The 15,200-nt window shown below is 41.5% G+C and overlaps 1 protein-coding gene across 1 annotated transcript; it reads left to right on the top strand.

The window, feature by feature from the left end:
* Positions 1-819: 819 nt before the first annotated feature.
* On the top strand, positions 820-14,640 carry maf1b (MAF1 homolog, negative regulator of RNA polymerase III b). The gene is made up of 8 exons (XM_080752030.1): positions 820-1,364; positions 2,106-2,193; positions 11,854-11,994; positions 12,225-12,387; positions 12,565-12,686; positions 12,796-12,915; positions 13,019-13,111; positions 13,307-14,640. The coding sequence occupies exons 2-8, from the start codon at positions 2,111-2,113 to the stop codon at positions 13,329-13,331; spliced, it is 747 nt and encodes a 248-aa protein (XP_080608156.1). The 5' UTR covers positions 820-1,364; positions 2,106-2,110; the 3' UTR covers positions 13,332-14,640.
* Positions 14,641-15,200: the final 560 nt, after the last annotated feature.

The raw sequence follows: 15,200 nt of genomic DNA, 5'->3' as shown, positions 1-15,200 counted from the left end.
TTTGAATAACATTAAACAATTACATTATATAATGGATATGTTGTGCAATGCATACAAACAGAGATAATTCTGAAGGTTGGTATTGGTATCCATTCCTTTTCCAGTACAGTACTGCAAGTTTTTCCAGTTGGACCAAATATGACCCACATTCTTCTCAAAATACGCATTACTGCAGCATGCTTTCATTGTACGTTTATCAGCAGTAATAATATCCATTCCATCCACAGGCATGCATGAAATTTACCCTAGGCTAGGGAGTAGGGACAATAAAGTCTACACGTCGGTGTGGAGAATGCACAACTGACAACTATGAATGAATATGCAACAAAAATGTGGAAAAAAACAAAATGAGTCAAATGAAGAAATTGATATTTTCAATGACTGAAACAGTATCTTCATGATGAAGCCATTAAAATAAAGCAGAATGTTGAACTGGTGTACCGACTACAAGCTGCATTTGATCATTAAATACACAAGAATCAGATATACAAATAACAATTAAAACAAAAACAAACCTAAATCAACTTCAGTCCTTCGGGCTCTCGTATTATAAATACATATACCGGTAATTGTATCCCCATGCGAACATGATTCTGTAATATGATAATGTTTTCGTTATATTACTAAATAAATGTAAACACATAAAAAAAGAGTCTTTGTTGGCTAAAATAAACATTTTAGCCAATCGCTTCATCGGATTTAACGATGTTGACAGGTCTAACAGCCAATCACACACGGTGACACGCAGAGTAGGCGTGTTGTGAGTCAAGGATAAATTATTATTGAAAAGGGGGCTTGGCTTCACCATTGTACAGACAAACAGCGGAGGAGGGATTGTTGTCAGTTGTTGTGGTCCGACCGACGATTTTAACAGGAAAATACTGAGTATTTTAAAGAAAACTGTCCCATTCCTTTCCTGCTTCGATTAAGACGAGCTATTTTTTTGCCCACTGCTGTTTTATGATCGAGTCGCGTTGTGGAGGCGACTTGATCCAGCTCGACGTTTTGTGAAACCAGGTCAAAAGGGATGCCGCTGCAGAGCGAATCAGACGGACTCAAACGATCTTTGGATTTAATTTCGTCGCATTTAATCGGCAAGAGCAGTTTTTCTATAACGACGAACGTCTCCAGAACGCATCATTCTCGACCGAGTGCTTTGGAAAGATGCTTAATATCTGCCAGGAATTAAGAAGAGGACTCAGCCATTAAATAAAATAAATAAATAAATAAGCAGCCAGCCGAGCGAGCCAGCGAACGAACGCAGATCAACAACAAAGCGGGGGACGTCGAAAATCCACTGTTATCTACGACTTGAGTGTCAAGAACACGTAACTTTCCGCTTGTGCTGACATTGTTACTATTTGGTAAGTTATGGAAGTGAAATGGGCGTAAAATGGAACCAGGAAGACAAATTACAGCAACTTCGACTAGTGTGGGGGAGGGGCGGTAGAGATAACAGAAAGAGGAAATTATTTTTATTTATTTTAAATTTACTGTAACTGGTCTCAGGGGGGCGCTGTTATACTGTCGCGCGACAAAACCAGTAATATTATATGAATTGTTATTTTATAAAAGTATTTTGCGGCACCAATAGCCATGTTTTATCTCTGCAACTGCAACCTCTCTATCTCTTTGTAAGTTGCTGACTGTGTCAACACAGTTAAGATGGCCTTGGATCAAGACTATTGGATGTATATGATCGAGTCTGACTTTTACTTTAGTGTCTATGATTATAGATATGCAAATGTCAAAATTGATTAGATGCATCTATGATAGTCTTGATCCAAGGCTATCGTAGGAGTCTGACATTTGCTTAATGTTACTCTATAAAATAACATCTATGATAGTCTTGCACCCACATCTACAGTTAACTTTAATAGCAACAAGTTCAATGTTGTGTAGTTGTTTTGTCAGAGTGATACGTATTGAGTTTGTTTCCATCAGGATTATCTTGTCATTTGACACTTCACAGCGACACAGTGGCTGCTTGGGCCAAATACATTATACAAAACTGTAACCAAACCTTAATATTAATGCTAACTCTCCCTACATGATAATAATCTTTGTTTTACGTTTTAACATGTATTTTGTTCACTTCTTTCCAGACAACATGAAACTGTTGGAGAACTCCAGCTTCGAGGCCATGAGCTCTCAGCTGTGTGTTGAAACGGGAGAGTCTCGCATCATTGGCAGGTAATGGGTCGAATCTGATCTGCCTTGATGTTTTCCCAATGTTATCTGGTGTCTCTGCACGCCATGAATGTGCCTCATCGTTAAAGGCCAGATCTCACCAATGGAACTATTTGCAACCCCAGTCCTTTCAACAAAACTGTTTTAAGGCAGGCCACTCCAATGCAACTCCTTGCAACTGCCATTGGGGTTAATAGTTGCAGGTTGCAGTTGCATGTTGCATTGGTGGACTGGTCTTTACAATAATGGCAAGCAATAATACCAAATTATAACTAGAAATACTGTTCCTTCGAAACAGTGTGGGCTCGGTTCCAACCCAACAAATAGGATACTTTAAGGTACTGTAAGGTACAGTACCTTACAGTATTGTACTGTACCTTACTATACTGTACTGCACCTTACTGTACTGTACTGTACTGTACTGTACTGTACTGTAACTTACTGTACTTTACTGTACTCTACTGTACTGTACTTTACTGTATTCTACTGTAACTTACTGTACTTTACTGTACTCTACTGTACCTTACTGTACTGTACTCTACTGTACCTTACTGTACTGTACCTTACTGTACTATACTATACTGTACTCTACTGTACCGTACTGTACCTTACTGTACTGTACTCTACTGTACCTTACTATACTGTACTTTACTGTACTCTACTGTACTTTACTGTACTCCACTGTACCTTACTGTACTTTATTCTACTTTACTGTACTTTATTGTACTTTACTGTACTCTACTGTACCTTACTGTACTGTATTGTACTTTACTGTACCTTACTGTACTGTACTCTACTGTACCTTTCTGTACTGTACCTTTCTGTACCTTACTGTACTTTACTGTACTCTACTGAACCTTACTGTACTTTTACTGTACTCTACTGAACCTTACTGTACTGTACATATTATATGTGTTCTAGATCTACATTTTTGATTCTGTGTTTGGGAACCAGCAACTGTCAAATGGACTCCAACTGTAGTGGAGTATATTGAGTGCATATACTGTAGGCTAACAATCCCAGATCACATATGTCCTCCACTATGTCTATAACCAAGGCGTTCTTCTATGTGGCCACTCCAGACTGAGGAGTGGAGCATGGCTTTTATTGTGTTTGTGGATCTGACTTGGAAATGCATTGGTTTTGATATCTCCCTGACAACCAACAACAACCACTAATATGGCTGACTGTCCCTGCGGGCTCTAGGATATATGGCTATGGGATTTACATCCCATCGCCCGGACTTGATTCTTGATCACAGCTGTGTAATCAGTAGAGTGGAGAGGGACATTTATTTATAGTTTTAACTATAACTATAGTTTTATACATCACACAGCTTAGACATTTGGATCAAATCAGAGAGCAGACCTGTGTGAACGCAATGATATAGATAGCATATCTGAAGTGTGAACACTGCAGCCACAGCGCCTTAACATAAACATGGGTCTATTATCCTTCTCTCCACTCTGGGGACCCATTGGAAATGCATTGGGTGCTTAAAGTTAAACATTTTTATTTTTTTATATTTATACTACAAAACATTTCAAAACCAAAAATACAAGCACACTTGTCCTCAGTAAGCTGAACACATAAAAATTTGAATGGTGTTGAAAGGTGTAAGCGTTTAAGAGATGAAGCGCGCCAAAGTATTGAGGAGATACTGACTAGTATAGTATAGTATATAAACTAGAAAAATATTGTTCCTTCGAAACAATTGTGGGCTCGCTTCAAGCCAGAAAACAATGGCTATAAAAGTACAAAATGTCAAGATCGCAGGCAGTGCTCTCTTTGACGTTACTGACGTCAAAGATTGGTCCATTTTGTTCTAAAAATGTGTTGTGCAAAAGTTGACCCGCTGGTGGCGCTATAACAGGCCAATGTAAGAAGGGTGGTATCTGCTCCTTGACCTATTGGGAATGTGCTTGCAAGATTTCACGCACATTGCAGGCTGTGTTCATGATTTGAGGTGTTTTTGGCTTTGGCCACTTTATCGCTGCTTGCAGCTATATTCATTATTATTTTTTTTTTTTGTGTGTGCACTTTAGATAAAGGTCCTTAGATTGTGTGTAGAATGTTTCATGCAAATTGCAAAAATAAATCCTAACGGGTTTAAAGCTATACTGTGTAAGATGCCCAACTAGTGGTCATTAGCCCTATAGCAAACCGCGGTCGCGTCCGCGTCTTTCGGCCGTTTTTCGTACCTTCAGACCCCCGCGTCTGCCTCCACCTCGCTGAGATCTATCTTTTGAGGGGTCCCTTGTTCCTGTGCGTTCAGTAATTCCAGATACGGATTCCTTCACCCTGCCTGGTAGGCGAAATTACCTAGAGAAGGGATGGTACAAACGGGCGACAACAAATATGGCTGCCATAGCGACCCCACTTCAAGATGCGCTGTGATTGGCCGGCAGTTGTATAACCCTCGCTGTGATTGGCCGGTAGTGTGATGACGCAATTTTGGCGCGAGATCCGGTCCCCGGCAAGGATCGCAGTTTACATATATAGAGAAGGCTTTACAGGCTGAAATTCACGGAGTGGGTGTTCTAAAACTTTAGCGATTTAACAGTTAGGACAATTTTAAGATTTGTTTTATAAAAAAAGTTACATGGTACAACTTTAAGCGTTTCACAAACTGCTCAAAATGATATAGCGCCCCCCTTTGGCCAATTGGGGTAAGATTGGTTTTAGTGATATTTGGACTAACACTCTACATCTTTGCCAAATGCCATGAACATGTTACTTTGCATGTATGATTTAGAGGCAGAAGAATAATTTGCATAAAACTGCAATATTCATTGAATTTATTTTAAAAAGCATGTTTCAATTTTAAAGAAATCCGATCTGACAGATCTTTAGATATCGGTCCAAAGTTCACGTAAAAAAAGTTTTGTGCACGTGGAGTGAAAATTCCAGAATAAAAGCGGGTTTACGCGTTTTACAAACTGCTCAATATGGCGGAAAATCGGGGGGCGGAGCTTACTTAACAACGACACAGATGTCTTCCGCTCGAGTCAAAGCACGCGTGTAACAAGTTGCATGTCTTCAAACGAAACGAGTCATGACTTATGCCCGTTTGAAGTTTGAATTTTCAAACGCTTCGTATAGCGCCCCCCTTTGGCCGATTGGAATAAAATTGGTTTCAGTGATACTTTGACTAACCCTCCACATCTTTGCCAAATGCCATGAACGTGTAACTTTGCATGTATGATTTAGAGGCCGAAGAATAATTTGCATAAAACCGCAACATTGATTGAATTATTAATAAAATATATTTCACTTTAAAAGAAATCCGCCGAGACTAGTTTGACCGTATTGGTCCAAAGTTCATGTGAAAAAAGTTTCATGCGCGTATCGCAAAGATCCCAGGAGGAGATAGATTTTTACTGTTTTTCATATAATTCCAAATTCTGAGGGATCTAAAGATCAGAGGTCAAAAGTCAGAGCGTAAAAATTGTTCGGCATGAGGAGACGCATACGTGTATACAGGTTTCATGGCTGTACGTATAACAGAGCATGAGCTATACCTGTTCAAAGTTCGCACTTTCGAAGGCTTCCTACAGCGCCACCATTTGGCCGATTGCTGTAAAAAGTAATAGCACACGTCGCCACAGTAAGCTGAACACATTGATGTTTTTATTTTCATTTTCTCACTAAGTATGTAGGAGTAGAAAGGAACCGAAGTTTTGAGGAGAACTTGATATGACGGTTAGATATTGTCACTAGAAAAATATTGTTCCTTCGAAACAATTGTGGGCTCGCTTCAAGCCGGAAAACAATGGCTATAAAAGTACAAAATGTCAAGATCGCAGGCAGTGCTCTCTTTGACGTTACTGACGTCAAAGATTGGTCCATTTTGTTCCAAAAATGTGTTGTGCAAAAGTTGACCCGCTGGTGGCGCTATAACAGGCCAATGTAAGAAGGGTGGTATCTGTTCCTTGACCTATTGGGAATGTGCTTGCAAGATTTCACGCACATTGCAGGCTGTGTTCATGATTTGAGGTGTTTTTGGCTTTGGCCACTTTATCGCTGCTTGCAGCTATATTTATTATTATTATTTTATAATTTTTTTGTGTGCACTTCATAGGCATGTTAGATAAAGGTCCTTAGATTGCGTGTAGAATGTTTCATGCAAATTGCAAAAAAAATCCTAGAATAAAAACGGGTTTAAGCGTTTTACAAACTGCTCAAAATTATATAGCGCCCCCCTTTGGCCATTTGGGGTAAGATTGGTTTCAGTGATATTTGAACTAACCCTCTACACTATTTTGTCATGAAAATGTGACTTTGCATGTATGTTTTAGAGGCAGAAGAATAATTTGCATAAAAATGCAATATTGTTTGAATTATTTAAAAAAGCATGTTTCAATGTTAAAGAAATCCGATCTGACAGATCTTTAGATATCGGTCCAAAGTTCACGTAAAAAAAGTTTTGTGCACGTGACGCGAAAATTCCAGAATAAAAGCGGGTTTACGCGTTTTACAAACTGCTCAAAGTGGCGGAAAATCGAAGGGCGGAGCTTACTTAACAACGACACAGATGTCTTCCGCTTGAGTCAAAGCACGCGTGTAACAAGTTGCATGTCTTCAAACGAAACGAGTCATGACTTATGCCCGTTTGAAGTTTGAATTTTCAGACGCTTCGTATAGCGCCCCCCTTTGGCCGATTGGAATAAAATTGGTTTCAGTGATACCTTGACTAACCCTCTACATCTTTGCCAAATGCCATGAACGTGTAACTTTGCATGTATGATTTAGAGGCCGAAGAATAATTTGCATAAAACTGCAATATTTATTGAATTATTAAAAAATTATATTTCACTTTAAAAGAAATCCGCCGAGACTAGTTTGACCGTATTGGTCCAAAGTTCATGTGAACGGCGTTTTGTGCGCGTATCGAAAAAAACCCAGGAGGAGATAGATTTTTACTGTTTTTCATATAATTCCGAATTGTGGGAGATCTAAAGGTCAGAGGTCAAAAGTCAGAGGCTAAAAGTTGTTCGGCATGAGGAGACGCATACGTGTATACAGGTTTCATGCCTGTACCTCAAACACAGCATGAGCTATACCTGTTCAAAGTTCGCACTTTCGAAGGCTTCCTACAGCGCCACCATTTGGCCGATTGCTGTAAAAAGTAATAGCACACTTCGCCACTGTAAACTGAACACATTGATGTTTTTATTTTCATTTTCTCACTAAGTATGTAGGAGTAGAAAGGAACCGAAGTTTTTTGATACTTGATATGCCTGCCTGATAGATAAATAAATAATGACAATATCTAAAGTGTGCTCGCCTTATAGGCGAGCCCACAATAATGAAGATAACATACGTGTGCTCGCCTTCCAGGCGAGCCCACAATTATGTAAGATGTATACTATATAAATAGTGTCCAGACCTCTGCACGATCTGCAGGGCCAGGTATTTACTTCCTCTGTCTGCCAAAATTAAATCAACATGGAACAGATGGGTCTTGAAGCTATGGTGATGATCTGTGTTGTTTTTCTAGAGGCCAAGTTTAAGCCTTACCTGTGTGTGTGTGTGTGTGTGTGTGTGTGTGTGTGTGTGTGTGTGTGTGTGTGTGTGTGTGTGTGTGTGTGTGTGTGTGTGTGTGTGTGTGTGTGTGTGTGTGTGTGTGTGTGTGTGTGTGTGTGTGTGTGTGTGTGTGTGCGCGTGCGCACACATTGCACAAACACGCCCACCTATAGTGCTGAGTGTGTTTGTGACTGGCTTAAAGTTAAGTTGAGTGTTTCTATTTTTGAAGTCCAGACTGGGAAAGCAGCTCAATGGGCTCATCATCAACAGTCCTGCCACTGCCAGACAAACACTTGTGCCCAAGTAGTTGGAAGGAGCAGCATTGGAAGTAGTGCAAGTGCAGTCAGTGTAAACAAGACAGACAAGTCCCTACATGACTACTTAAATAAATACACTGGGGCTTTTCCATGTTTGATGTCATAAAAGTAGGTAAATGGGGCATATGAGGTTGCTTGATAAGTTGTATCTGTTCTTGAGATCACTGTTGATGGCTAAGGGCAGTATAGCTCTGGTCCATCGCTTTCACCTCCCGCATTGCTCCCGGTGAAGCTCTGACAGACCCATCGGGAAACGCATGGACTCGAGATTGTCGGCCCCGCCGAACGCTCAATACTAGTGAAAATAAACAAAACCGTTTCACTACTCACCAAACCAAAGGTCGTTTTGCGCTGTTGAAAGTCTATTCTCCGCGGTGGTGAACCCCTCAGCACCCCACCTACTCTGTAAAATACATTATTTTTGTCATGAAATAAAACGCACACCCCTCAGGCCACCTAGCGGCCACCGCAGATACAATGGTTCACAACCCGGAAATAAGCGGCGGTCGAGTTGGATGCACTTTATTTCATGACAAAAATAATGTATTTTACAGAGTAGGTGGGGTGCTGAGGGGTTCACCACCGCGGAGAATAGACTTTCAAAAGCGCAAAACGACCTTTGGTTTGGTGAGTAGTGAAACGGTTTTGTTTATTTTCACTAGTATTGAGCGCTCGGCGGGGCCGACAATCTCGAGTCCATGCGTTTCCCGACGGGTCTGTCAGAGCTTCACCGGGAGCAATGCGGGAGGTGAAAGCGATGGACCAGAGCTAAGGGCAGTAGAGCAAACAAGCCTCTGCATGTTATGTAACGCAACTCAACCTAATATATTAATTAATTAAAAGGGTTCTAAATTGACCTATAGGCCTACAAGTGCAACTCTGACAGTGTTGGTTGAAGGTGGGACAGTCACAGTCCGACAGAGTTCAAGTTTAACCTCTTTTTTTTTGGCTTATTGAGTGCGGAGAAAGGCTCACTTTGATGTAATGGGCAATTTCCTATATTGAACAGATGCGCACACATGCAAGCATTCACAATGATTAGCAGCTTATTAATGACCACTTTTGAGAGCGGAGAGACACTTGGATGCCGTGTGTGTGTGTGTGTGTGTGTGTGTGTGTGTGTGTGTGTGTGTGTGTGTGTGTGTGTGTGTGTGTGTGTGTGTGTGTGTGTGTGTGTGTGTGTGTGTGTGTGTGTGTGTGTGTGTGTGTGTGTGTGTGTGTGTGTGTGTGTGTGTGTGTGTCGCTCTCTCAAAAAGAAAAAAGAGAGGGAGAGTGCACGCGACAACGCAAGAGAGGTTGTCTACCTTCTTCGTCAATAAGTTGTTAAACTTGGTCACACATGATAGGTTTGAGTGATTACTTTGTTTGATGCGAAAGCATTGTGATGGATAAGCTCTGGATGTTACCTCTGTGATCCAGCATTTATTTGAGGAGAAAGAAAGCACATGCACACTCGATGCGCGCACAGCACTGAACGGGACAATACAAACCAAGGGAGTGCGGCAGTGCGCTCGCTCGGACGCACAGTTTATTTCAGCCGTAGGCTACATCGTTATAACATAATAAAATTAATTAAAAAGGGAAGAAACATATGGACCATATCATATGGAATAATAGCCTACTGCCAAGGCGAACTCAACTGTCAAACCAAAGCTTGCCGTTGTGACGCCGTAAAAGATGATTTGACAGCCAACTCCAAGCCAAATATATTATTAGCCTATCTTATATAAATATAATATAAATAATAAAAGATATTATATCCCCACGTGTTTTCGTGGGGAAAGGCTTTTTTGTGAGGTGATAGAATAGCATAGGCGTACGCTGCCCTAGCCAAATCTGCGCAGCAAAAAAAATAAAGAAAAAAGAACGCCAGATGATAGCCCAATATATTATTATCTTTTATAAATGTATAAAAAACTAGACCAGGTCAACCTGGTTGTGCCAGACCCCCTGTCTGTCATCATCATTTATGACATCATGCCTTTTGTAGGCATGTCATCATCATGTCATCATCATATATACCCTTTATATAGAAAACCCGGACCGACATTTGCTTATGTAGGCCTACCCATTTCATGGGTCTGGCAAAAATATAATATATATCCCCATGTGTTGTCGTGGGGAAAGGCTTTTCGTGAGGTGATCTGATCATAGCTGGTGCTTCAAATAGTGGTCCGGGGACCACCAATGGTCAATGAGGGTGTTCCAGGTGATCCCCAGCTTAATGATGGAGATGGTAACCAAATGGACCCTATTAATCTTCTTGAGGGCGTAAAATGAAACCGCCGTATGGGGGTACCCGTGTTGTCGTGGGGAAAGGCTTTTTTGTGAGGTGATAGAATAGCCTACACTCTGCACAGCAAAAAAAGGAGAGGAGCTGGCTTGATATAATCTGAAGTAATCCCGTGGTCTCATTCAGACGACAATAATTGTAAAGGATTTCTACCCGATGGCCAGAGAATATCAAGCAAGTTTGATATTCTCGGAAGAGCTCCCGAGGTCATAAAAAGGCCATTAACATAATCCAATCGTGTCGGGGTTCCGTTCAAACCCAAGACAGAGTCCGGAGCCGACCGAACGATTTTCCCGGGGGGGGGTCATAAAATTCATCCCGAAATCTGATCGCCCCCGGGATCTGCCCAGTCTGCACGGGCCTTAAATGTAGGTTCTGTTATTTGGGGGAGGGAAGGCTAAAATGGACCCAAATAGACTACCGGCTGACAACAGTGGGGGTCACAGCAGCAATTTCACATCCCTTATTCTACTCAACTATATGCTGACTAACTTGAACTTGACTGGCTACAAATCAGGCTGTCTACAGCCAAAAATATATACACACTAAGTTACAGACTGCCACCAGGCCCACCACACACAACCCCTGCTGTTTTCACCATTCGTGGTGTGTTTCAGGTTTATCGGTAATACTCGCATAAACGGCAATTGGTAGCAGCCTAGCCTCAGTGTAGTGTTTTAGGACATCGATTATGCTTCTATACTGGCTGTGACCTGCTCTGACGCACCACACGGTGTCCTCTAACATGTCTTTGTGGCTATTTGAAGACTGTAATGGAGATCATTATAGGAGTAGACACTCTCACACACACACATGTATACACACCCCCATATCACAGCTGAGTGCTGCTGTAGCTGCCAAGCTGCTGGTGTTTAGGCTGCTTAGTGGATTAGTACAGCAGCCGTCATGACCGCAGCAGTTCCCAAGCTTAAAAGCCTGATTTCTACTTGGATGTGCATCGTGTTACACATTGAAAATACATTGCAGACGATGGCAGATTCACTGTACATCGCTCACAATGCATTGCTTATCTACAAACTCACAATGCTTTGTATACCCTCAGCCAAACCATTGCCCCTATTATTAGACTAGCCAGGCTATCTGAGGCTCTGAGACAGGCCATTCTTAAGTTTCACAAACTTTGCTCTTGCATAACTGTGTTGGATACGGTGGGGGGAAAGTAAACACACACCAGTCAGCCCTGTTCCTATCTCTGCCTACAGTGGAATCTGACCCAGAAACACTTTTACAGCACCTTAGGGGAACATTGTAACATTGGCATGTTACATCATCAGCCTTCTGTTTGTCAAGTAGATTACAGCTGTCCTGATTGACAAAAGAAATAAGGCACACTGAACATTTCGCAAGGTCACTTTTAAATTTGCTCAAGTTTATCAAGTTCGGTCAAACGTAATATACTTTGGAAATAAATAAACAAGTGTTATTTGTGTGTAAAGGAATTGTGTCCCTACGTAGAATAATGGATATAATGATATAGTAATACAACATCACTATGTGTCTTTGTAGGATTGAAAGCTACTCTTGTAAGATGGCAGGGGATGACAAACACATGTTTAAGCAGTTCTGCCAGGAGGGGGAGCCCCATGTCTTGGAGGCCCTATCTCCACCTCAGTCTGCCAGTTGCCCCTCAGCCACCAGCCCTTCACAGTGAGTAGTACTGCAGCCCACAGTACGTGTACTATATTGTTTGACATGTAGCAGTTGTACCTCGGTCATTAATCTCACCGTAGGTAATAGGAAAATAGTATATGGCATCCTTCTATGTGATGTAAACACTGAAAAATAAGAAGAAAAAAGATTGAGACTGTTACGTCACAAAGGTTTTCCTTTCATTCTCTCTCCATCTCTTATTACACTCCTTGTTCCTATTTATCCAGGCTGGCGAAGAGCAGTGAGGATGGGGAGAACCCTTTGAGTGACAAGTGTTGCAGGAAGACTTTATTCTACCTCATCACGACGCTCAACGAGTCATTCAGGCCCGACTACGATTTCAGCGCGGCGCGTGCCCACGAGTTCAGCCGGGAGCCAAGCATCAACTGGGTCAGTGCTATCCTAACAAAAATAAAAAGACAAATGAGGGATCCCTTGGAATTTTCTGAAAGTTGTATTTGTGAGGCACTCTCACTTGGGGACTGACTCGGGTTACTACCCTGACAAGGGCATTCCTCCAAACTGGACACACATGTGACTGTGTTGTGTTGTCTACCTCTCCCTCAGGTGGCCAATGCAGTGAACAGCAGCTTATTTTCAGCTGTCGGAGAGGAGTTCAACTCGCTGGGGCCGGAGCTGTGGAACGCAATCGACCAGGAGATCGCCCTACAGGGCTGTGACATTTATAGGTGTGTCTGCCGTCTGTTTGTACAAGGGGAATGTCGTAGCTATTCATTTTTGCATTAATACTGCTGTGTTACTGGTTTGAAATACGGATGTGTCCATGTCTGCCCACAGCTACAACCCTGACCTGGACTCTGACCCCTTCGGCGAAGAGGGCAGCCTTTGGTCGTTCAACTACTTCTTCTACAACAAGAAGCTGAAGAGGATTGTGTTCTTCACATGTCGCTCTGTCAGGTTAGCAGCCACATTACGGCCTTTTATCTTACTTTGGATTTGAATAATACGTTCTTATCAGCGTGTACTCTATGCATATGTTTTAAATGAGGTCTCCTTGCAGTGTCATGAGCGGGTACGGCCACGGCTGCCTCGACAATGAGCTGGACATGGAGCTGGATGATGAAGAGGAGATGGATGGGTTCACAGAGGACAGGTAAGAATAGAGCCATCCCACACAGCTCACCGTACACCTCTTTTTAAATGCACTGATGTGCTCCATCATGGCCGTATTGGCCCAATTATGTGGCCCTACAGCTGAAATCTCAAGTCAAGTTTACTCATATTGGTATGGAAGATGTAGTTACTGCTTCAAAATAAATAATTTTGTTCTTGTCTTCCCCATGTGCAGGTTCCCCAGAGCTCTTTGTGTGTGAAGCTCCCCAGAAGAAACTCCAAGGCCAAAGATAGTCTTCTAGGCCTCTACATATCCAATTTCTGTTCTTTGATCTACTCATGTCTGTTTTTGTTTAGTTTTTTTTTTCTCAGTTTTTTGCTGCCTGATCCAAAGCCATTGTCTCACAAAGACATTTTTTCCTATAGAGACATGCATGTTTTTCAGTTGGACATAATATAGAAAAGTACCATAAGTGAAGGACATTTGGAAATACCCCTGGGTAACTTTTTGTAAGCAGGATCCAGCCAGCTCCTTTGGCCAATGTGATTACTGATCCTTTGCTCTCATTCCTGTGACACATTGGGGCATCTCAGCACCAGCCTTGAATCGGTGGAGGCACTTCCAAAGAGATTCCATCAGAGACTGTTGAATGGAGGTGGGTTCTGTGACGGACAGGTGATCACACAGACTGCAAGCGTAAGATTTGGTTGCAAATGATGTCATAATTATCCAGAAAACAAGAAGAAGAGTTTACTCATCACCAGCATTAACGAGATGCAGTTCAAGGAGAGCGACATGGTAGCGTCCCTACCCGAGAAGGAGCTGGGCTGGTCATGTGAGTTGATGGGATTGACAGTGTGACTCATATATAATTATTTTTGCTTCTTGTGTTTTGTTTGTTTTTGGGTGTTGCTTTTATGTTGATGTTACTGTGACAACTAAATACTCTTTAGCACTGAGTTTGAATTTAAATGCTGCATTTGTAACTGAACCTTGTACTATTGAATCTTATTACTGCACATTGCTCCTCAATATCAGAAGGGAGAACACTGCCAAGGAAAGTACTATGGGCACCCAGTTTGCAGCTAAGACATCATTTTCATTCTAATACCGGACGGTAGATACCCCCCTTGTTTTGCTATCCAACAACATTATACAGTTCCAGACAGTGTGCTTTCTTTTGATTCTGTTCATATATTTCTATATTGCTCTACAGCTCCAACTTCTGTCACAATTCTATGTGTCTATTTCTGTTTGTTTCATTTTGCATTGAAAGGCTTTGAGAGGTGCAAGTGAATGTACAGTACAACTTAAAGACCGTGGCTGCAGAAGTTTCCCCTGAAATGATTCTATTGTAGTTTTAGCCCATACAGAACCTCACCTTCCACTTTAGAACTGTTTTTAGCTCATCTCAGAGCTAACAGTTATACAGCGGAGGGTGATGTTCTATAGGGGGCTATTGTAGTTTTAGAAACTTGAGAAAGTCCTCTTTTATGTTTCATACAAATAGGTTGGAATTCCATTACTTTCTTGAGTAATACAGTATGTTGAATATGTGAATAAAGTTGTTTGAATGAAATTACCGTGTGGTTTGATTTGAGCTGTACTATAGCCTCTTAAACCTTTCAGGAGGAGGCTGGTTTACGAGGCTAGCTGTACTAACCATATACCAAATTAGATAACGGCTTTAAAAGTACAAATGAACATTACAATACATCTAAGCTTGGGTACAAGCTCATAATGGTATGAAGACACTGCCCAACAGCTTTTGCTGTATTATTATGAACAATAAGATGACCAGATAGTGCCAAGAAAACAATGAACAAGCTTGCTTGGATAATATTTGTCATTAAAGGAGTAGTTCATCCCCAAAATGTTTTTTTTCTTCTATTGATTACTCAAGCCATGGAGACATGAGTTCAATAATAGTTTTTGGTTGATGTTAAATTCCTAAGACAATTCGATTACAATAAGTTCACTCCCATTGATTCCGAATGTGGACCCAAATGCAGTTGGGTCCCCATCCGGAATCAATGGGGTTGAATTTACTATAATCAATTGTTTGTCTTAGGAATGTGACATACAAAAAAAATATATTGAACTCAAGTCTACATGGCGTGAGTAATCA

The sequence above is a fragment of the Nannobrachium achirus genome, assembly GCF_963921795.1.
Source record: "Nannobrachium achirus genome assembly, chromosome: 21".
Taxonomy (NCBI): Eukaryota; Metazoa; Chordata; class Actinopteri; order Myctophiformes; family Myctophidae; genus Nannobrachium; species Nannobrachium achirus.
This window is presented reverse-complemented; position numbering and strand designations above follow the sequence as displayed.

Coding starts and splice junctions, on each gene's coding strand:
- maf1b (XM_080752030.1), top strand. CDS start 2,111: ATGAAACTGTTGGAGAACTCCAGCTTCGAGGCCATGAGCTCTCAGCTG. Junction 2,194..11,853: donor GAGTCTCGCATCATTGGCAG/GTAATGGGTCGA, acceptor GTGTCTTTGTAG/GATTGAAAGCTACTCTTGTA. Junction 12,388..12,564: donor GGGAGCCAAGCATCAACTGG/GTCAGTGCTATC, acceptor CCTCTCCCTCAG/GTGGCCAATGCAGTGAACAG.